Source organism: Tauraco erythrolophus, chromosome 14 (assembly GCF_009769465.1).
Source record: "Tauraco erythrolophus isolate bTauEry1 chromosome 14, bTauEry1.pri, whole genome shotgun sequence".
NCBI lineage: Eukaryota > Metazoa > Chordata > Aves > Musophagiformes > Musophagidae > Tauraco > Tauraco erythrolophus.
The window spans coordinates 3,492,067-3,515,660 of NC_141478.1; the positions used below are offsets into that span (position 1 = coordinate 3,492,067).

At 40.3% G+C, this 23,594-nt stretch overlaps 1 protein-coding gene across 2 annotated transcripts; it reads right to left on the minus strand.

Moving 5' to 3' along the window:
• On the minus strand, positions 1 to 22,778 carry CLPX (caseinolytic mitochondrial matrix peptidase chaperone subunit X). 2 transcript variants are annotated; one of them, XM_086620273.1, is made up of 14 exons: positions 22,709 to 22,778; positions 18,228 to 18,388; positions 16,709 to 16,826; positions 11,084 to 11,238; positions 10,072 to 10,231; positions 8,711 to 8,752; positions 7,391 to 7,567; positions 6,357 to 6,521; positions 5,921 to 6,009; positions 5,223 to 5,387; positions 3,949 to 4,248; positions 3,363 to 3,455; positions 3,005 to 3,111; positions 1 to 1,861 (listed from the first exon to the last, which is right to left on the minus strand). In XM_086620273.1, exons 1-14 carry the CDS (start codon positions 22,776 to 22,778, stop codon positions 1,771 to 1,773), a joined length of 1,893 nt encoding a protein of 630 aa, XP_086476399.1. In that variant the 3' UTR covers positions 1 to 1,770. The 2 variants fall into 2 exon arrangements, with proteins under 2 accessions (XP_086476399.1, XP_086476400.1); XM_086620274.1 differs by lacking the exon at positions 8,711 to 8,752.
• Between the last annotated feature and the right edge of the window lie 816 nt (positions 22,779 to 23,594).

The window sequence follows — 23,594 nt, forward strand, 5'->3', positions numbered from 1 at the left end:
TTGAATATTCGCTTTGTTTTATTCAAACGCCAGAGGTGAAGTACAAACTGTAGTTACACAGCATTTTGTTTCCTTAAAAACAGTTCTTGGTTACATAATTCCAAACAACTTTCAAAACTAAGTTGTTCAACAGTTTCACCTAAAATGTTGGGTTTTTTCCTCAATCCATTTAAAAAAGGATTTGAATTAAAGGATTCAGAATTAAAAGCTTTTTTTTTTTTTTTTCACTCTACAAAAAGTGAGGATGCAGTTACAGATAGTTCACCACAGATTCCCATTTGGAGGGGACTAAGCTGCTCCTAGAAATACCCTCAACTCCAAAGGCAGCTTTTTCTGAACCATTAGTAGGTCATTTAACCCAAAAACCACCTGAAATCCTAAGGGAAGCATCTGTTGCATCTGGCTACAGCTGCATGTCACACTGCTTCTAGGTAAGAACACAAGTATTACAGAAAATTTACATGACAAAAATCAACAAAAATAGGGTCAACGCATCTGCAGTATCCTTTTCTGTCCTAAAACATCCACAAGACTGGAAAGAATGAAGGAAATTTTATTTAAATAGTGTCAATTTAAATTTTAGAAAAAAGGGTCAGTAACACTTAAGTCCAGGTATCACTGAAGGACAAAAAGTTGTGACGATTTTAATTCCCGAAACAAATCGAAAGCACAGATCCCTTAGCGTGTTTACAAAGACTTTTCCTAAAGGATTGAATTAATTTCGGTATAGAACAGAAGAGGGAGGATCTCTTTGCTGTGAGACTAAAAATCGAAGACGAAACCACAAGATGCATCTAGCATTTGAGCGTATAACTTAAAAAGCGCTGTGTCATGTGAGCAATCGCTACTGATTACATCAAAAATATTATACATTTACTTCTTTCATTTCTTAACATTATAAGACAGGTTGGGCAAGTATCTGGCACCAAAAAATTGATGCATGATAGTTCCAATACGTTAAACAAAGTGTACTATATTAGAACATTAATATTTAAAAATTTATGTCGACTTCTCGTCCAAATTCGGATGGCTTACCACTTCCTAGAAATCCTGGTTACCCTTCTGGAAGAACGAGCAAATTACTGGCTTCACCTTCTTTCACAGTATTCAAGGTGACCGAAGCTTACTCCTAACGGAGAGGTGAAGGAAAAGATATTATTTGATATCAGACTCAAATTACTGTAACAAGCTAGTGCCATGTTTTAGCAAAATCTCCCAGCAGCGTCATAGTGTGTCCCATTTTTTCCAAAATCCTGTTGCAAGGGCTTCCTTCCCCCGTCAATGTAACAAGTCACCCCAGCACCCATCGAGTTTCCAACACCAGCAGAAATCTAACACTGACCTGAACGCAACCCCCTGCGAGTCGTACGAGGAGCTAATAGTTTCTTCACCTTCTACTAATTATTAATCTTGATTTCCCATTTGTAGAGTAACGTTATTGTAAAATCTAACTATTGGCAGCACCTGCATTGCTGGTTTAGTTTCTAGGAAGAGCAATCCAGGCGCTGCTAGAATTGCTATACGTTTTAATTGAACAAGTGTAATATACAATTCATATTTGAACATTATGCCAGCCCAGTCCACACAATGTCCATCCAATAAATCAATGTGATGTTGCGGTAAGATACACGATCTGATTTATCAAACAGAGTTCCTCATCAGGTATCGAATTCGGAATAGATCCAATGCCTTTAGTATCAGACTGAAGCCAGAGGCAATCGTAAGGAAATAACCACGTGCGCTTGATGCGGGCGAGTGTTCCGACAGTATTTAATGGTTTGCAGCATCTGCTTGTCGAGGCCAGCCTTCCTCTTCAACGCCAGAGTCGTACTCTTCCTCAGATGAATCTTTAGTGGGAGCCCTATAATTAAAACGAACTGATCAGATACTTTAGAAATTGAGGACAAGAACGGAGAAAGTTTCCGGAGCTTCTGGTAAATGCGCCACCTGCAAAGTGCCCCAGTGACGAACGTCGTGACAAACACCCATCTGCTAAATGACACTCTCACCTGAAAATGGGGCTGCTGTGCAGATTTACACTGCTACCAGCACGCGGTCTCGTTACTGACTTCAACAGTCTTTTGGTTTTCAGTAGAGTCGTTTGATTTAATCAGTAAATTCTGATTTAATCAGTAAATTTTCAGCAAACATGGGTGTTGGTGCTCTACAAAAATAACGTAAAGCAACCATTGCTTTACGAGCAGTATTGTCCACTCCAGTCATTCCCCTGGAGACACCAGGTGTGCTGAGGCAAGCTTCAGGCACACACACAGATGAATACAAAGCACATACTCCAAAAAGTTGTCAGAGGTGGAAACCAAGCCACAGTTCCTAAATTTCAGGCCTATGTTTTTTAATCTGACCCATCTCCTCTCCACTCCATCCTTTGCTCACTAAAATTAAGATTTATTTTTTTTTTAAATCCAGATTCGCCCAGTGCTTTCGATGTTCTACCACATCATTACCATAATACGATCTTTACAACATGAAATTGATTGTTTTAACAGGAGTTCAGCAAATCAATAGATGTGCCTTTGTGGCTCTCCACTGCTGCAACAGCAACGGATAAGGAAATTGCAGCAGTCTGGAGCTTGCATAAAAAAACCCAACCACCTCAGTGGTAGAAAGTAGGAGGAGGAAGGAAAAAAAGTTCTGTTTCAGAAACTTCAGTACAGTCACAATTAAACGTCAGATTTTTACTGTTAGCTTCTGATGTTTATAGATTACTTCTATTTCTACAAGTATACACACACAGGAAACGCTTCAAGTAACTTTATATAGAAGTTTATTTTTAAATTTCTATTTAAAAAAATAGAGCAATATAAACCCAAAGTCTCTAGGACAGAATAGGCATTAGTTCAGGTGCGTACAGTACACAGAGAACTGGATCCTGTTTCGGTTGTATGCATGGGTTTGTGTTCACAGGCTTGTTCCTACAGCAAACATCGGAATACCTGTCTAGCTGTACTACTCATCTGTTCCCAGACTTCCGTTACGGTTTTACCTAACGTATCCTGGCTCCTTTTTGCCTTCTACAACATCTTTGTCAACCTCCACGCATACGATGTCAGAATTGGGCACTTCAAACATGGGCTCCAGCAACAGCTTTTCCTACAAGAAAATAAAGGGAAGCAAGTATTTCTGTAGCCCTCTTCTACTTAACGGTATGGTTAGCAAATGATTTTCAGAGCTCAGAGTTTTCTTGGAAGATCTCCAAATATCCACAGTTTTAGAGAGAGACCGACTCTACCCATATAAGACCCAGAACTAAGTGAGGTTTTGACTGAGAATTGTCAAGATGAAGTCCATACACACACACGTAGGTAACTTCCTTCACTCAATACCAGACTTAGTTTACTCACCATTATAGATCGAAGCCCTCTTGCACCAGTTTTTCTGTCCAGAGCCAGTCTGGCTATAGCCTTCAATGCATCTTCAGTTACATTTAATTCACACTACATAAAGAAAAGCAGTAAGTTTAGTTAATTATTCCATTTATAACTCAACAGTGCGTTGAGAGCAACAGTGTGTTAATGAAAATAGCAAACAGTAGTGATTTTTTTGTTATAGACCAGAACATTTAGCATTTAAGCTGCATACATAAAGCTGCAGCTGTGCTTTGTTTTTCACTAATGTTACCAGTATTGACTCTGTCCCTTTACCTACAACTACTACAAGTACCTCTACAGCACATGAAGTGGCTTTTGATGCCTGCTAGGCAAGGTCTCTGATGTTCATTTGCATGTGAACATGAAGAGCAGCTCAACTACTTCCAGATTACTCGCCCCATAAGAACGGTCAGCAATCTAAAGCAGTCAGGTTTCAACGAGTTAGCTCTTTTTTCAGAGTGAGGAGCTGCACATGGAGGGGGAAGAAGTAATTTTAACTGATACTTCATATCGCTCTAACACAGTTTTCATAAACAAGAATAAAAATAAAAACTCAAACCTTATCCATGCTGAATAGCGCCTGGTACTGAGGAACCACAGCGTTTCGTGGCTCAGTAAGGATCCGTACAAGGGTTTTCTCATCCAGGCTGTGCAGAGGAACCACGACGGGCAAACGTCCCACAAACTCCGGAATCATGCCAAACTCAATGAGATCTCGGGCTTCCACGTGACGCAGCAGACGATCCTTTTCTTCAATATCTTCATGTGGATCGGACTCTCCACTTATATTTGCAAGATCAGCTGCTGCTGCAGCCCTTCTGCCTTTTCCCATGTTAGATGGTGTCCCAAATCCTAGATACTGAAAAAAAAAAAAAAGTGTTATGTTTACAGAACTGTAATAGTTAGGTCTTCTTCATGTAACTGAATCATATTCCATGTGGATAAAAAAAATCTGGTGTGACTATGTCATTACATATTAATTCAAGCGCAAGGAATTATTTCCAGTAAAATTGAGACACCCCGCACAAAATCAATTTCTTATAACATTGAATTACCTCAGTCGGGTATCAACACATTAGACCAAATACGAGTAAGTTTTTCTTAAAATAAAAAAAGGTGAGTAACATGTCCCAACACGTTTACAAATACCAGTGACACGAAAAACGGTGAATGCATACAAGAACGCTTGCACGAAAAGCTATGTGAATTATCCTAAACAGTAATTTGGATTTCAGTCACTCCCCTGTTAGAAACAGGGCACACACTTTGTCAGAAAGCTGCAGGAAGAGGAACTCTGTCCCCAGACATTAATACAAAACCAGTGAACTGCACGACTAGGTATTTTAAGATGATGATAGCTTTTAGCACCATTTGCTCAAACTACCTGAGTATCAACAGTAAACCTTTGGATATCAGTAGAAAAAAGCTTTTTCTCAGTTTCATACTTGGTACACTGTAACTGAAAACAAAATCCTATCATAATTGCTAGAACCGTTTCACATATTCTGTTTTTAAGAAACACAGGACATGACAACAATGTAAAAAGTTTACCACTTAAGTATGGACAGCAAGTCCTCTACTAACAGCTTTCAACCTTTCTTCTGCCCCTGTTTTTTTCCTATTTGCATCTACTAAAAATTTCACTGTGAAAGCAGAGAACACTGCAAGCTATTTAAACCTCCTAACGATATGCTTGTCCTTTGCTTTCTTAGGCTTTTCAGATGGAAAAACACTGCTCTACAAACTTAGTGGGTTTACAAATATTGCAAGACCTTTAAGAGTCAGTAATTAAGATAATCATTTTTCAGTTCAAATACAGCCTGATGTACTCACTTTTTCATTTTTCCTCCTGCTGATAATTCTGTCAAGACCATTAAAAGCACCAGAAGCTACAAAGAGGATGTTTGTTGTGTCAACCTGCACCGTTTCTCCACGTAGTTTACGAGAATTCTTTTCTGGAACATTTACTATTGTGCCTTCTAGTAATTTTAACAAGCCCTAAGAAGGAAAGAAGAAATAAGCAATATAAAATTCCACTGTATAGTATCATATAAAAACACACACTATACTGTGTTTACTTTCACAGATGTATTTTTACGTTTTTAATCCTTTAAGACTTTATAGTAGTAGTGTGTGTCTACAGAGATCAGCTTTCCATACAAGACAAACAACCCCACTCAAGAGTGGACACAGATCTTTGTTTGGGACTCCCACGCACATAAGCTGCATGTAGAAATGAGTCACTTTAAGGGTTTTGTTAAAAAAGGAAAACGTTATCTATTCTTGCCTGTATTATGCAACTTGCTGTCTGGATAGTGCAAAGATTTTTTTAAATTAAAACATTTCTACAAAGCAGTCTCGAGTTGCTTTTGAGATTTATTGGAATGAAGAAAGCAAAGAGGAAAGGTAAGTGCTTCAAAGGCTGGTAATTAAGGAGCTGAAGACTCTGTACACTCCCGTGCTGTTTGACATACAGCAGGATGATACGTAGACTCACCTACGAAGTAACATCACCCCACGGAAGTACTTACTTGTTGAACACCTTCTCCTCCAACATCCCGTAACTGATGGATACCAGGAACGCTGCCAATCTTATCTACTTCATCCAGAAAAACAATTCCTGCAGTTACAGAAAATGGATTTAAGGAAGGCTCCACTTTTTAAGAGAAGCAAGAACGTACACATAGGAAACAACATAATTTCAGATAGCAGCAATCTGTTCTCCTTCTGTACTGTAGACTGCAATAACATGTGTGATCTTGTCCAACTATGGACAAGAACAAAAACTACAAGATACGCTTAGAGCTCTTTTCAGGTTTATCATTTCTGATTTAAACTTTTAAAATTCAGGTACGTGCAACAGGAATATAAATTACACAAATACTGGCGGTCTCACAGCTTGGAGCACTTAGCCAAGATTAACACAACCTAAGAATGAACTTCAGGAAACATACTGTCAAAGTTTACCTTGCTGAGCTTTTTCTACATTGTAGTTGGCATCTTGCAGGAGTTTTGCAATGACAGACTCAATGTCTTCTCCAACATAGCCGGCTTGAGTCAAGGTAGTACAATCGCAGATGGCAAAAGGTACATCTAGGCATTTAGCCAGAGTCTGAGCCAGCAAGGTTTTACCTGATAAAATAAAAACTGAACGTTATATCTGCCATACATTTCTCTAGAGCACACAGACCTAAGTATTTACCACAGGACCATCATTACTGTCATTAGACATTTTGAATGATGCCAGCATGTTCATATATTCATGTATTTTCCAAGGGAGTCAGTTTTCATACACAGTGGTTTTTATGTTGGGTGAGTTATATCTCTGAATTAGACTAATACCACACATTTGGGGCAGACTGAAATGCATACAGTATCACAAATAAAATGTCACACAATATATAAACCAAAATCCATGTACTTGCATCGATTAAAGATTAAATAAAGCAGTAGCCTTTTGCAGACACTCATGCTGCAGAGCAAAGTCCAATTGCTCCTGCTTTGAAGTTGGAAAGAAACAAAATTAAAATATTCAGTGAATGTTCTACCACATAGTCTGCAAAATACTTATCACACTTCAGTACAAACACTCCCACTTTTCATGAACACACAAATATAATCTCTTTTAAGCCCCCAGTAACTGATCTGTCCCAGATGTGAAGCAACACTAACCACAGCATCTCAACTTGCCATCTAAAGCAGAGAAACTTTAAATGCATTTTATCTCAGCCTAGTGAAACTTGTACCTTTTAACTAGTCAGTAAATAATATAGACATTAAAAAAACCAAACAAAACACCACACCACATTACCACCTCCTTTCTTTTTAAGGCCATTTAGCTCGGCTTGTTACCACGGCATAAAAGCAAAAAATCCCAGTTCGGAATTCAGAGTTAGCTTTTTATACACCAAATTTGAATAGTTTCAAAGGAGAGAAATGACTCACTAACAATTAATTCTAAGAAAAAATCTGACGCTTATAAAAACCACACAGCTGTATACCTGATCCAGTTGGTCCAAGCAGCAAAATGTTACTTTTTTCAAGTTTTATGTCATCATTGGGTGAATCTAGTACTTCTCCTCCCCGTTTTTCCTGAGGTATCTGCTGGTTCATTTGTTGCTGCATCGATGCTCCTAAAGCATTACCGTGTGGACTGATTCCAGCAATCTGCAGTAGTTCTGAAGAGAACAGTAACAGCACTGTTTGAGCACTGACAAGGTCTGCCATTACCTTAAACACACAATAAAAACCTTGATTCTTCTGTTTGGTTCTGAAAACCTGCAATTCTATCTGTACAGAAGTTTACAGATAGGACTGCAACAGAAACACAGCACAATTACCACAAAAACACGAGCTCCTTTTGTATTTTTGCACAAGCACGTATTTACATATATGAAAATAATTTCCAATGGTACAGTGGATTATCTAAAAATATTTCTCTACACTGAAACAAGAGAAATTTTCAGTCCTTACAAATGGACTCGTTTTAACAGTAATTTTTTATTTTTAACACGAAAAGAAATCAATACAAACTTTTGATCTGATGAAAGAGCAGAAGATCTGGTACACTATAACAATACAAAAGCAACACACAAGTCTACTCTCAAGACTTAAAAATTTGTCTTAGATCAGTTATTACAGGTTGTGTTTCTACACATGGACACAGAGATTGAGTTGGATTTCCTTTTTTCAGAGTGCTAGAGTTGCAATTGGTTTCCAGGGTAGAATACTGAAGATTAAGAAAACTGGTTTGAAGAGGCATAACTGGGATTACAAATTGATCCACACTAGACTAAGGGAGAAGGTCAATAGTCAGAACTCTGGTGGACTGAAAACAAACATGCCTGACCTTATTCAGATTAAGGAGGAAAAAAAAGGCATTTTAAGGTTCAAGGTGACGGTGCCTATCAAGAGTACAAAGACCCTGCAGAAAACAGCTGCCTGCCTTCCCTTAATATCTGCCTCCCATCGTATCTTGTGTGGCATTATCAATGTAATCAGACCTCAGTTCTAAGTTACAAATAAATCTCAATTTCCACTCGTTCTATTGAGGACAACTGTAAGGATAAATAATTATTTAACCGACTTCATAGAAGGTATCTTTAAATTTTATTTGCTTTCCTACCTAGAACTAGATAAAGACTCAGATCCTAGTCACCTCTTAAAAACACGCTCAATGCCATCAATCAAATTTACTTGTAGAAGAAAAGCAAACAGGATTCTACCCAGCGTTTCAGACTAGTGGTCACTAAACACTCTTCTACATCAACATCCAAAGAGTAGATATTGCAGAGGAGGACACGAGGAGAGAGTTCACTTACTTGTAAATCTGTACTCATCCTCCCGTCTTCTGATTTCTAATTCTAAGAGAGAGGATGAAAACAGTAATAAAAAATAAGTTTATAAAAGCTTATAAATTCTCCACCTCTTGCCCTCTTCTGAATACATCTCAGCACTGTGCACTAATGTATTTCTAACAAGAGATTCCCATATGAATTAGCTTTTATTGCTGTCAAAATTAACTCAAAACCCAACTCGCAAGCTTTTAGAAGGACAGTAAGCTTTCTGCTACTTAAAACAGTATCAATCTATTACCTCTGATCAGGTTTTCATTTTAAAACCACTTATACAAGGGGAAAAAAAAATGCTGCAATATCATTTTGTTTTGAAAAGGCTTCCTTAAACTCTCACATTTATATCCAAGAGTTGCAATGTAAGATTTCACATATTTCAAAGTACTATCCATTATAAATGTTCACTGCCAGTCCCTCTGGGTGTGGACAATTTTATCTTCCTGTGGAGGGTCAGGAACTTCCCTGTGCCAGGTAGACAACTGCTCTCCTACCATTACCAGAACAGTGCTACTAATGTTTCCTCCTCAATTAAAACACTACTTTATGTAAATTCAAAAAACAAAGACAACTTCTGTTTGCTTAGCATACTATTCATTGCAAGACAGAACAAAACAAAACAAAAAAAAAAAATCAAGGTACACTTTGAATCAGAGTCAGTAACTTAATCCTACTTCCAAAAATAAATTAGATCAACATAGTTACACACTTACTCAGTAGCAAAAGTACTGCCAAGAGTAACTCCATCTACACCTGCTGGATATGGAACAATACTATGGTGACCAGGAGATGCTGCCAAGTGCAGCAAGCGAGGTTCAAAAGTCAGCTATTCCTCAAATTCACTATGCAAAACATCGTCTCCATGATCTGCATTGTTGCTTGCAGATCAAGCAGCAGATTTACCATTAAGCAGTAAAGGAGATTATAAAATGAGCCTCCTAAGTTTTTCTTTCTAAAGTTAAAGGAGAATGCCTAATAACATGTGCCAATAAAAAATGCTAAACCTTTAATACATGAGGCAATACCCATGGCATCATAAACCAGGACTACTGTTTAAATAAATCACAGAAGTTCACATACAGTGAAAATTCAATTTAACAGAAATTCTTTTATTCATAGATTCATAGATTTCTAGGTTGGAAAAGACCTTATAGATCATCGAGTCCAACCATCCCTAATCCCCATTAAACCATATCCTCAAGTAGATCATCATTTTAGATCATTTCAATTACAGAACATCTAGTGTCTAGGTAAAACCCTTCTCGGGTTTCTTAAGTTAGGGCCCTGAAATGGTTTTATTTGACCAGAAAAATACCAAGCATCACACAAACCTCTTGGGGTTAAAGAAGTCTGCTTTTCAACTTCTGCTTGCTGCCTCAGGTTAGCTGGGATATTATTGTAGATTCTCTTGTAATGATTGTACACAGCAACTGAAAGCACCTTCTTGGCAAAACACTGACCAACAACGTATTTGTCGAGGTAGTTATAAATCTGAAAAATAACTCAGTCTTAGTAACACTTCTAAATCATCAGCAGCAAAGAAAAAATAGTACATTGCACCAAAGATGAATTTTGGTCTAAACCAAACATTACAGAACTGAGAAACAGAAATCCAACATGTAAAATAAAAAAAAAATATATATTCCTCTTGGTAAGTTTACTTAAAAACGTGGCACTTACACAATCATGTTGTGTCTGGCAGCTCTCCCCTACTAATATTTAAACTCATTGTCATTTTCACTCAAATTTTTAAGAGGAACAGAAATTTCCAGAATGTTTGATTTCTTAGAAAAGGCCTATCCAGGGGCCACGTGCAGCCTCAGAAACCATTACAGTCCACTAGGAGCTGAGAAACACAACAACCTCCCTCGCTATTTCAGAGAGGGAAACCAAATTACTTCAGATGGGTCACGGCCACAAGCTCATCAGCCACAGTTCTCACCCAGAAACAGGCCAAATAAAAGGTTCTGCAGCTACAGAAGGAAGCTGCTAACACTGAGGTGCAGAACATGAGGCCACGGCAGAAAACAAAAGATACTACGGTTGGTGAGGGTTGAGGTTAGCCTCAGGGTCACAACAAGGAGAAAATGAAGGTACTGGACTTCAGTCATAAGACAGAGCCAGAGGAAAACAAGCCCAAGTACTTTTATTGGATCTACTTGCTCCCTTTATCAGTGCTGTGCTGGGTCACACAGCTCTCAGAGGTTTAATCTTGAGCTAATCGTCTTTATTGTTTGCTGCTCTGCCACAGCAGATCATTACACACCTGATGCAGAATAAGAACTAAAGCATTTCACCATGCTGTAACACAAGGAAACACTGGGGTGAAAGGAAAAACCGTACCTTTTTCGGCGGAGGCGGCGGCTTCTGCTGGAATGCCAATTTCACAGCTTCTGCTGCTGACTCGGGCTCTTTAATGATGCTTTTTTTCGTGTCTGCCTCCGACAGGACAACAAAAAAATGGTGACACTTCTCACACTTCACGAAACGGGTGGAAGCTGCAGAAAAAGTAAAATAAAACGGTAAGAGGAATCGCTTGGCATTCATTCAACATTCATCGTAAGACAGAACCGCCACCTCTGCGGTTATACAACACTTCCCCTTCGGTTACCTTAGAAGCTTCAAAAGCAATCACTGGGCTACGAAGTTTAACACAGAGGGAATGCAATTTGCCCAAAAAGTCACAATGCAGAGCAGCAACCAAACACAGGATTAAAAAGCAAAAAATCTCTTTTGGAGAGGGACTTTTTACAAAGGTGCGTAGTGACAGGACAAGGGGCAATGGATTTAAGCTGAAAGAGGGGAGATAAGGATATAAGGAAGAAATTTTCACTCAGAGGGTGGTGAGGCACTGGAACAGGTTGCCCAGAGAAGCTGTGGCTGCCCCATCCCTGGCAGTGTTCAAGGCCAGGTTGGATGAGACTTTGAGCAACCTGGTGTAGTGGAGGGTGTCCCTGCCCATGGCAGGGGGGTTGGAACTGGATGGTCTTTGAGGTCCCTTCCAACCCAAACCATTCCATGATTCTATGTACTTTTTCAGTCACACTACACCCAGAAGAGGAAACTTTGCACCTCAGAGCAATGCAAAACTAATGAGGGCTCCTAACTATGAAGGAATTGTTCCTAACTCTCAAACTAGCAGGCCAAAAAAAAGCAGTGGTTAGGGACAAACTAAAGCCCAGGGAAGCAACCCACAACATCAAAGACAGCACATGGCAGGTTCAGAAAGGCCAGTAGTGGCAGCTCCCACTCTGCATCCCACTGCCTGCAGAACACTACGGAGCCCGCTCGAGTCACCTAAACCCAGGGCATGGAGCACAGCGGGGTCACACAAAAGGCTCATCCCAACAAGAGGCGGCTGTGGTGTCCAACAGATGATCAGGACTTTGATGTTTCGCAAGACCTTTTGCTTATTTATTTTTACTGTCAAGAGCAGAACAGATTTCTTTCAAATTCCAAAAGCCATACTCTCCCACCGCTTGACTTTGTGAACCATGTCTCAAGAGATCGTGTTATCTGCAAAGATGGGTTTCAAAAGCTTGAAAACTAGAACTTGCACTGTTTGTTTTTTTCCCCTCCGGAAAAGCAAAGCTGAAATAATTGAAAACAGACAGTAGAGAAGAATAAATTTGTAATTCAAATAGATATATTTTGACCATATTGCTACACTATCAAATGCAAATGATGTGCAATAGGACCGATTTAAATACATGAGTAAACATATTAAAAACAAAGTAAATGTAGCAAAACAGTCACATGAAAAACTTCAATGTCTAAACTTCTGAAATGATAAAACATTTTCAGAAAATAGCTTGAACACTGTAGTACCAGTTGATTTGAACAACAACCTCTAGCAATAAACAAGCTGCTTATTTATAACTTGTTGCCTCCCATAGAGCTGGCATCAGCAAAAGAGGAGCAGGGTTCTTTTTTTAATATTAAACACACCTCATGGCTGTGTAAGTAAGATCAGCAGATTATTAAAATAACATAGCACGTGATACTGTGACCGTCACAGCTTTATTAACTCTACTCCAAAGAAAATTTGTGTAACAGCTGGAAAGTTCTCCTGGCAACATTCCAAATTACTGTTATCTGTCTGATGGGAATGCCATGGAGAAGCACTTGCATGCACCTCCTCTGACATAACTATTATTTAGCAACAATATTGTAGGAAAAAAACAAACCCAAACTTTCTCCCAGTGCTTACTCAAAACACCTCTGGTATTTTTAATGACTACAGTGCCGTGAGGCTGTTGTCCTTCCTTAGGCAACACTAATAGTCAGCTCTATTAGGATGAAACAGCCATGAGAATATTTGCCCCTTTTATAGATCCACAGGAACGGTTAAAAAAATAGAAAATAAAGAGCAGGCTGTAAGAATACTCTTGTGCATCTTTAAAACGGGATTTACTGAGAAAAATTGTGTAGAAGACATTTTGATCAATTACTCCAAGCAGCACAGAGGAAGGCTATTAGAGATCTTCCTAATTTTCAGCAAGACCAATAGGGTCTGTGGTTACGGAGAAACTCTGATGCACGGGGTGCCTTGGGGAGGAGATGGTTATCAAAACACAGCTGTGAAACCGGCTGGTTTCTGTGCTCTACATGGCAATCTGGAAAAAAGTATCAATATGAGTTCTAACAAAACTTCATGGATGTAGAAAAAAATCTGAGAAGGTTGCTCTGAAACGCAAGGAAACCAAGTTTAAGTGCTGCTACCTCCCTAAAATTGAGCATTCAAATTCGCAGGCAACTTTGCTATTCTTAAATACTGGTGTGTTTTTTTGTGTTCTTTAGCAAATGTAACAGCACAGCAAAGAGCCTTCACATCAAATTTCCTGTCATTGAGGTGCCTGCAAATATTTACAGCGTGGTACAACGCAAGTCAAGTGGTGGTTTTGATTCAGGCAACACCATCACAGAGGCTGTGTTGCAAAGAGCTTTGTAAAGTCCATAGGAGCTGCCCTTGCCTGGTTTTCACAATACATACAGGAAGTAAACAAGCAGAGGATTTATCTTAAAAACACTTGCAGGGTTGAGATAATGGGCTATTATTAAACTGCTAGAAGGGAAAAGGAGAGCAGACAAGCTGATTGCCCATGAAGTACGTACAGTAGCACGGAACTCCGGCGGGTGGGAGTTAACACGATGGCATCAGGTGGAGGCAGTAAGAGCAGTGCCCAGATAAGGCTTCTCATGTCAATCAGGTTTATAGCTTTTGGATTTCACTCTACATCTGAGGCTCACATCTTTTTACTGATCACAAAACTCTCCTTTCAGACCGAGTCTCACAACTCAAAACAGTACAGGAACTGCTGAGAAAGTGTGTCAAAGCAAAATTCCTTTTGGTTTGCATCATATTCTTCCTTAATTGTTAATTACTGGAAAACTATTGCCAAGCAAATCCTTGTGCAAGACTTACAGATGCAAAGTGAAGCCCCATTAAAAACAAACTCCACTGTACCACCAGCCTGTCACACTGCCACTCAACAGCAATTAATTTACTAATAACTGTGGCTTTTATGCAGTATTTTATTTCCCTACTTCTCTCAAAATTACTGAAAAAACTAATATTTAAAACTGAAACAAATGCCAATTGTGTATTTTCCTTTGGCTTTAGATATTTACTTAAGGCTCTACAGTTAGGTAATTCAAACCGGAATTGAGCAAATTCATCATTTTTCCTGACTAAGCAACATCAAAGGCTTATCTGAAAATCAAGTTACAGCATGTTTAATAGAACCTGCAACCCATTCATTTTGGGCAGAACTGGATAGATTTTTTTTTCTTACTAGTTTTTGTTTTCTTTTTTAAAATTGTTTTCAAGACAATTAGTACTTGGCTCTTCTGTTTTCCAGCTGCTTTATATTCTAACAACTTGGCTGGAAAGTAGCGTGCTCAAGTTAACAGACTAAACCAGAAAGAGACAGGTCCAGAGAAAATTTGACCATGACTCACAGAAATTAAAGCAATTACAATCTTTCATTTCTTTTTTTTAAGTTAACAATTAATAGAAAACTGACTACTGCGTTTTTCAAGATGAAAGAAAAAAAACAACCCTGCTCTACTCCATTACCTGGTGCCACTGTGCTTAGCTTGAACCAGTAATGACTTCATTTAAATCCAGTAAAATCCTAAAGCCTGAGTAGAACATGCAAGGATGAGGCAAGTAGATACATTCAATTATTCATAGAATCACAGAATCATCTGGTTGGAAGAGACCCTCAAGATCATCGAGTCCAACCATTCACCCTGTGCTGTCAGGGTCCCTAAACCATGTTGCTCAACACCAAATCCACACGGTTTTTAAACACCTCCAGGGATGGGGACTTCACCACCTCCCTGGGCAGCCTGTTCCAATACTTCACAACCTCCTCTGGAAAGAAATTTTTCCTGATATGTAACCTAAATTTCCCCTGGCGCAACTTGAGGCCATTCCCTCTCGTCCTGTTAAGCAGACTTCCTCATATTTTGACTTCCCCACTTCTGACAAATTGGACCAGCTGTCCTTGCTGTTTTCCCAAGGACACAGTGGGTTCCCAGTCCCAAGCTGTGCACAGTACCTGCTCCGTTCCGATGCTGCAGCTCAAGCGCAGCATCAGTCCTTGTGAACCTGAGATTGCACATACCAGACATTTTCTCCCATAACGCTGGTATGAACAAGCCCTCTAAGAAAGTTTTCCAGCATGCTCAAAGATTCCCAACAACACTGACAATACACTAAATCACATCTCTGGTCTCTGGGGATACAGTGATTGTTCTGCTCTGGGGCAATGCTTGAATAGTATTTCCAGATAAAAGCCCAAACTCCAGTAACAAGGGGAGCAAACACCAGTGAAGTGAGAGAGTTTCAAAATGTCTGTCGACTCATGAACCATCTGATAAGAAGGTAAATGACGTTAAAAATCCTCCCACTGTTTTCAACCACACCTAGTCCAGGGAGAGGCCAACATATTGAACACCACACAGGACTGCACTTCTATTTCCATCAACTAGTGGCAAATTTTTCAGAAATCCTGTTACCTATAGTTTCAAACAAAAAAAAAGGGCTTGTTACCTCTGGGGGGAAAAAAAAAAAAACAGTAGCTGAGGACTGATCCTTTTATCTAACAAATATTTTGTTATTATTAAATTGTCTTGCAATTCATGATGTTTGATCACTTTTATTAAATAGTATTTTATACAAGCAGCAGCAAATAGCAGCACATCTGCTCATTATTTCACAAACTGTGATACTAACAACTGCTGAACAAGTTTATCCTGACCTTGTCTTAAGCATCTTAGTGCACAAGTCTGATCATGACTTGATACTTCCTCCTTGAGCCTCACTAGCTGACAATGGGTATTTGCTTTCTGATGACTCTTTTCCAGGCTGGTCTCATTACTGCTGAAATAAGGAGAAACGTCTTCAAGTCTGATAGAACCTAAAGCATAACTGCCCCTAATTTGGACTGTAGTTCAAAAAAATGTTGTTGCTGCTGGACAATGGGCACCCGATACATTTGGGATTTTCTGGTTGGACTTTCCTGCCTGCTGTCTGGAATGTGTTATGGATCTGACTGCACCACAGAAGACCATTCCAGTAAGTCACCTGTGATATACCAATTCCTCTGGCAGATAAGCACTTTGGTTATAGTACACGCAGGACTGTTTACATGAGCATCTCTCTCACTGCATAAAATGTAACAAACTATTTTAAAACTGTGTATTCACAGCTGTGATCCAAATTCCACTACCGTATTTTGCTCCAGCACACATCCTAGGAAATTGGGCAAACATACTCACAGAGACAATACACACTTTCGTCAATGTGACCAAGCTAAGCATAACAATTTTTTTTACAATTAAATTAAGCTTTACAATTTTATCTAGGCAGATTAAAACTTGGCTATCAGGACTACATTGGATCACAAACACAATTGCATCTGTGGCTATGTGTAAAAGAAAGAATTCATTAAAACTTACACACAAAGGTCTCCACGTGCGTGCACAAGTCACCACACTTCGGGCAGCGCAGCTGGTTCCCTCCTTTTCCAGAGGTTCCAGAGCTTGACTTTTTACCACCCCCTTCACCGACAGACTTCTAAAAAAGATTTCCAGACAGACTTCTAAAAAAGATTTCCAGACAATTAGCCCCAAACAATGAGGCTGTTACATTAGGCATTTAGCAGTGTGTTTATGGAATCCAGTAAGGCAAATATTGCAACAGCTGAAGGACAAAGTAACTACAGTCAGTATTTTTAAAGGCTTTGAAAACTTAGAGCAACACAATATAAGCACTTTGAAGCGTACACACACCTGCATTTCCCAGCTTTGCCAATTTTCGATGCCCACGTAGAGGCATCCCATATCTACATCCAAACTGATGGATTGGTACTAGAACAATAACAAGCTGAACTGTGTCAAGACTGTTTTAATAGTATATTTTAATGTAATTTATTCTAACCCCAGAGAAAAAAAACAAATCATACTTATAGACAGAGTAATTTCATTATGGCAACTGTGTTGATTCTAAGGGTTTCTGAAGCCACAGCTCTTCTCACGTCCTTGACAGATGTAGCTATGCTGGCAGAGGGCTGTAGGGTAGACATGGCCTATAAAACAAGCATCTCAGAAATTGCTTAGAAATATTTTATTTTTTACTTCTAAGGCATAGTTCCCAGCCAGGAACTGACTTGTCTTTCTGCGTTACCCTGTTTATTGGTGTTCAAGATTAACATTTTTTAAATCTATATCTGTTCTATGCTTTCGTACTTTGATTAATAATAAAAGCTTTTGTCAAGAAAAAAAGACTTATTACCAATTTTTATCTTCCTTCTATATTTTTTGAAGAAGTTTAATCTGAGCCTTTGGAACACACCTGTGTCATCTGGACAGTTCCTCAGATTTCACAACGTGCCATAATAAGGTAAAGCTATCGCTTGTGAACTCTCAAAATTTTATTTGCTGACTAAAGAGCAGTTTTATTCTCAGGTAATCATTTATCTGAAGCAGCTGTTTATTAACTACAATTAGAGAGAAAGACTAGGATGAAAATAATTACAATTCACTAACATGAATAAAGCTGGTGCCCTCACAAACTTGTCTTGCTTAATAAATCAACCAAATCAGTGCTGAAAACAAAAACACTTTAAAGTGGACTCACTTTAAAAAGCCTGCTAGGGAGTAGCACACTTTTGAAGCAGAATAGTTCCAATTACTACTCTTTTCCGAGATCCTGAAACCTGTTGTAGATTTGTAACATCCTACAAAGTTTTCAAGGGTCCCTTTACATTAGGCAAAAGATTTATAAACCTGAGAAAAGTATTATAAGATGTTTATAAGGTTCATCTGGTAACAAATTCACAATACTTTTTTTTTTTCCTTTGCTGTCAGCTGTAGCAATTTGAAGGATCAGAGTTGTAAAGAATAAGGAAAAAAATCTACTACAGATATTTAAGAAGTTTTATAAAAACTACTGAAAAACCCAACGTGTGGAGATTACCTTGCTTCCATCACCAGAACCATCCTTGCTTGCACCATCCTTTGAAGCAAAATAAGCTGGTGTTTCCGAAAAGTTTCTAAGAGGAATTCGTCTTAAAGAACAAGTTTCAAAAGTCCCAAGTTTTCCCAAAACAGGGATGCGTGTACGACCACAAGTAATACCTAAAAAACAAACGAAAAAGTTAAAATAAAAACTTAATTTCATGAACCATTACAGTGTAGGGAGAATTCTGCTGATACTACAGGCAGATGATGGAGCCACCTCGTTATCATCCGACCGCGATGCATTTTGGTTGTCACTATATGCTGAACGCTCACAACTTCAATATTCTGTTCCATACTTCCATCCAATTCTTTAGGGACATCACTAAAGAACCCAACCAATGTTTTCCCCAGGTGTAATCTGTTCAAACAGCAATATTCATGTTAAGTACCCAAGTTCTTCACATCAACTCAAAATACTCTAGTTCTAATCTCAGTGTCACCAAACCCCCGAATTGATTTACATAAAACGGAGCTCAAAGGCTTCAGAACTCAACTCTGAACATCCAAATTTCAGTTATCCAAAATAAATTGTTTTCACCCCCTTAATGTTCATCTCATTGAAAGCTGCCTAGATTGTTCAAAACTGACCCATAAGTAACTCCGTGCCCTCTAATGTCAGACAGTTGAGAGTTCCCTTTACGTCATGAAATAATGAACATCCCAGTTACAAAACTGATCCTCGGAACGATAAACAACCAGCACTTATTATGAAATAATTCAACCCCTGAAGTAACAGAGACACCTTTGAAGTGTCTCCTTACCATGCCAAAGTTACCAAAGACGCATCTCAGACTCGCAGATCACATGCCTGCATTTGGTTTTCACTTGTGAACTCTGCTAAAAACTAGTTTCCAGGAATTTGACGTAATGCTTGACAAAGAAAGTTGTCCTGAGGAAAATTAAAACTTGGCATGTGCTGACCTTTAACAGACAGGCACAAGTAAACGCAACGTAATCTCAACTTTGTTGAAACAGTTTACTGCCAACATGAAAAAAAAAACTCATTGAGAAACTACACAGTCTGCTCTTGCAACAGCGAGTAAGATTACGTTTCATGACTAGGTATGGTGTGAACCAACATGTGTCCTGCTTGTGATTGCAACATCTCTCAACACAGATAAGAGCCTGGAATCCACATCCCATACCTCGCTCTCATTTAAAGCGGCAAATTTCTCACTTGCTCTGTGTTTTTCATAAGAATTCTGGGACTTACAGACAGAAGAGCTATATAGCAACAATGACAATTAAAAACGTGCTGGTAATACATGGTTTTACTGTTAGAGATGAGAGAATTCTATAGAAAACCCCAAAACTCCTCTAAAGAAAGAAGAGAGCCAGTAAGAATGGCAAGATGAGCACAGTTTGTTTGCTCTGAAAGAGTTAACAATGACAACTAAGACCTGAAATCTTAGTTCAAAGAGACATTTAAGAAATATCACTTTCCTACTATAACAGGAAAACTGAAAAATAAAGAAAAGCGTCATAGACAAGACTAAATTTACCAGGAAAACACTCACAGGCTTTTGTAAAGTCACAACCAAGAACGCAGCATCAAATTAAATTTGAAGTTGTTTTAGTAACTTAGATCCTGCTTAAGATTCCTGAACTTGAAAATTACTTGCAGCTATTTTTAACAGGCCTAAAAGTGGAATCTTTTAAAAAATCTGTAATAGCTTTACTTCTGTCTGTAAAAGTGAGGGAGGAACAATGATCGACGTGCTTTCCAATTATAAATTCCTCTGCTGGGTGCCACTGCAACACAGCAATACCACTTTAAGACTACACAGGATAAACTACGAAAATATCACAGCAAACAAAAATACTGGCTCAGTTCTGCAAGCAGTTGCACTTTTCCAATTGAATCTGCAGAGAACTCTGCAGACTACGTGCCCCAAGCCCACTCGTCAGTAGAGAATAAGCTGCGGAGAGTATTTACAACACAATAGTTGTTCTGCATTCATTCCCTCTCTTGGGGGCTTATTCCTCATAAATGGTTCCTTTATCGAGATTCGTTCTACCATTTCTAAAGGGAACTGAGAAAAGATTTCTGAACAAAATAAAATAATTTAAAAACAACGAACAAAACCACTTCACCTCCCCTGACCAAAACCCGAAGTCACACAACTCTCCTGCAATACAGGAGATTCCACGGAGAAAGGATGAAGCACTAACACAGAAACTCGAGTGTTTTACCACTAAGCACTGCACAAGGACCAAAGATCACAGATTTTCATGCACAGACACAGAAAACGTACTGAAAACTGTACTGGATGAACTATGAAACCACAGAGAGTGTCGAATACCAAGCCGGTTAAGTGCCACACATTGTGCCCATCTATCGACCAGAAACACCACAGCTGTGGGGCGTCACCTCCAGCATCTGACAGGACACCGGCAGCAGATCCAGGCTGGCCAGCAGCGTTAAACCCGTGCTGTAACACTTTTGTTCCTATTAAATTAACTCTCACAAAAGTCTTCACTTCCCAAAAGACAGCTTTTGGGAACATTAAACTCACCTGCTACACGCAAGCTCTAAAGGGTGTGGATAGGCTAAACCAGGAAAAAAAAATATCTATATTACTATTACATCAGCTTGTGGCTAAACGCAAAAAGCCTTGTCCCTGTGCTTATCACGAAGTCCAAGTGATTTTTTTTGTAATAAATATCATCGTACAATTAAAGACTGAAGCAGTAAGAAAGCTATCACAACCACTTTCTTGCATAAATAAGCCCAGAGGCAGATTTGCAGCAGCCATCAACATTCCAGCCCAACACCTGGCAACTTCCACTGAATGAACCAGATCCTGACAAACGTTCAAATATGCAACAGCTGGCTGGCACAGCAGGACTTGCCCCCACACACAACTGGCAGTCAGGGCTCAGACGGTTTTTGAAACAATAAATTTAAAGGACATTTACCTAACTTAAGAGTGTTGGTGGCAGCAACAGCATCTATCCAGGCTGTTCAGATCAGTGTGTTAAGAAATAACAGGAGGCTCCTTTACACCTTATTAACTTTTAATTGATACTTGAGGAAAGAAATACTGACATTTGGGCCAAGCTTCAAACATCTTGGAAGAATCTATTGCCCAAGGAAGCGATAGGGAGGCTGACAAAATTCTCCTCTCTATCCCACACAACACTTGATCCACTAGACTGATCCATACACTCTGAACACTCTCCAGTTTGTACCAACCAGCAATGGCAAACAAAGTACCTGGCAGAAGATTTAATCTCTAACAACACAAATGCACCAAAATAAGGTCAATTTCGTTTAAAGAACTTTGGTGGAAAGCTGATGCATAAATAATCTCATCACTCTGTATCTGTGTTTTAGTCTCACTTGTTCTTTTGCATACCCATTCCAAATCTTAGTGCTGACAAAAACATGCAAATTTTAAAAAAGATAATCCTGAAGTTAATTCAGTAAGTTACGTGCTTTAAAGTTCATCGTTTCAGTGGGTTTACTGGAGGCCAGACTGGCTGGAGTTGAAAGTACTGGATTAAGCCTTTCAGCACAGCTGACGTCAGAGATGTAAATGTAAAGTCAACTGCAGTGAGTTAACTCATCTCTTGAAGGTAATAAATCATCTCAAACTTGTCGGGCTATTGCTGAGTACATCACCATTCAAAACCCTGTTGCAAATGTGGCAGCAGTAGAGATTTTCTGCACAGTTTGGGAGCAGCACATGGTGTATCAACTCTCACTACTCACAAGAACACCACGAAAAGGACAATAGTGGTAAAAAAGTTCAGTGTCCCTCCACTTCAGCTTCCAGCAAGCTGTTTGCACAGTCTCACCCTTCTACCAAGTTGGAAACAATTACTTTTTGCTAACTGAGCCCAAGTCTTTATGAGAAATATTTCCAGTTTAGGCTGCAAAAAGAGCAGGCTTTTAATCAGTCAGCTAATTAAGCTCATTTACCAACACTGCAGGGTAACACACACTGGACGACTGCTGCTGAAAATCGCTTCCGTCGAAATAAACTCTATTCTCCCATTACATTTCCCAACAGACACTTCAAAGCGGGCTAGTTTTCCAGAACTTCACGGTATGTAATGCTGCCCTTCACCCTGACACGCCACCGGCCGCCCCCTCGCACCACCCAGGGTGACACTAGCAAAAGATTAAGAGAAAAAAAACAAAAAACCACAACAGGTCGAGTCAGCCACCCGTCGCCTGAGCGAAGCCCTTATCGCAGCGCCGCAGCACGGCCGCCGGGAGGGCTCGTCTGTCCGCCCCAGGGAGCGCCTCAGGAGCGCGGCTGCTCCCCGCTGGCACCGCTCCGGCGGGCTGGAGGGGCGCGGAGCGCTGACAGCCGTACGGCGGCCATAGGGAACGGGGCTTCCTTCAGGGAGGCGGAAGGGGCCGCCGCGCTCCAGAGGGCCCAGCCCCGTCGGGGAGCCGCGGCGAGAGGAGAGGAGGACGGCGGTTACCTCTCCGCGCGGAGGGCAGCGTGGAGCCCAGCAGGCGGGCGGCGGCGGCGCAGCTGTGGCAGGCGGACATGATGCGGCCGCGGGCGCGGCCCGCTCTCTCCGCCGCCGACTAGGCCTCACCGGCGGCGGTGCTCGGCGCCCCGCCCCGCCCCGGCGCCGCCCCAGTGACGGCAGCGCGCTGCCGCCCGCCGTCACCGCGCACGCCCCGCGGACTACCGCTCCCAGCAGGCAACGCGCGGGGCGCCGCGCCCGCCGCCGCACCAGCGGCCGCGCGGGACCTCATGGGAGATGTAGTCCTGGGAGGGGGAGCGCGCCTCTCGCCGCACCGCGTTGCATCATAGGAAATGTAGTCCAGGCACCTGCGGCTGCTCACGCAGTCCCTCCCTCTCGCCTCGACATGGGCATTTCAAGCGATTCTTGCCTTTTAATTCCGGCAGGAATTCTTCCCAAATAGAACTTGACAAAAACGATTTTCCTTGGAGCCCAGACATAATTTTTTTTTAAAGTCTTTCGTGAAAAAAATCAAACTGGAACAGCAGCTGAAAACTTCTCAGGAAAATGAAGGAAAGGAAATAAAAATAAGGAAAATGCAGCAGCTTCGGGAGAGAGATGGAAACGATGCCTCGTGTCGTGGGGTGATCTCCAGCCAGGGAACAACATTACGCGTAAACGTATATATTATCTAATCGAATCCACCCTTCGGACATACCTCATGGAGAAGGCACCTACGACTGACGGATACCCATCGCTCCGTTTCTGTCAGCTCACCTTCAACTCCTGTTTGTCGCACACCAATTAAACGCAGCTAATTGATCCCAACTGGTCTTTAGAGGAACGACTCAGAGACAGGAACACTCCACTCCCTGCTCTCCCTAATTAACCGGAG

Excerpts from the sequence above, each read along its gene's own strand:
- CLPX (XM_086620273.1), bottom strand. The coding sequence starts at position 22,778 with ATGTCCGCCTGCCACAGCTGCGCCGCCGCCGCCCGCCTGCTGGGCTCC. Across the intron at positions 16,827-18,227 it reads GTTCTGGTGATGGAAGCAAG|AAGTCTGTCGGTGAAGGGGG; the intron begins GTAATCTCCACA and ends AATCTTTTTTAG. Across the intron at positions 6,010-6,356 it reads TGTAGAAAAAGCTCAGCAAG|GAATTGTTTTTCTGGATGAA; the intron begins GTAAACTTTGAC and ends CTGTAACTGCAG.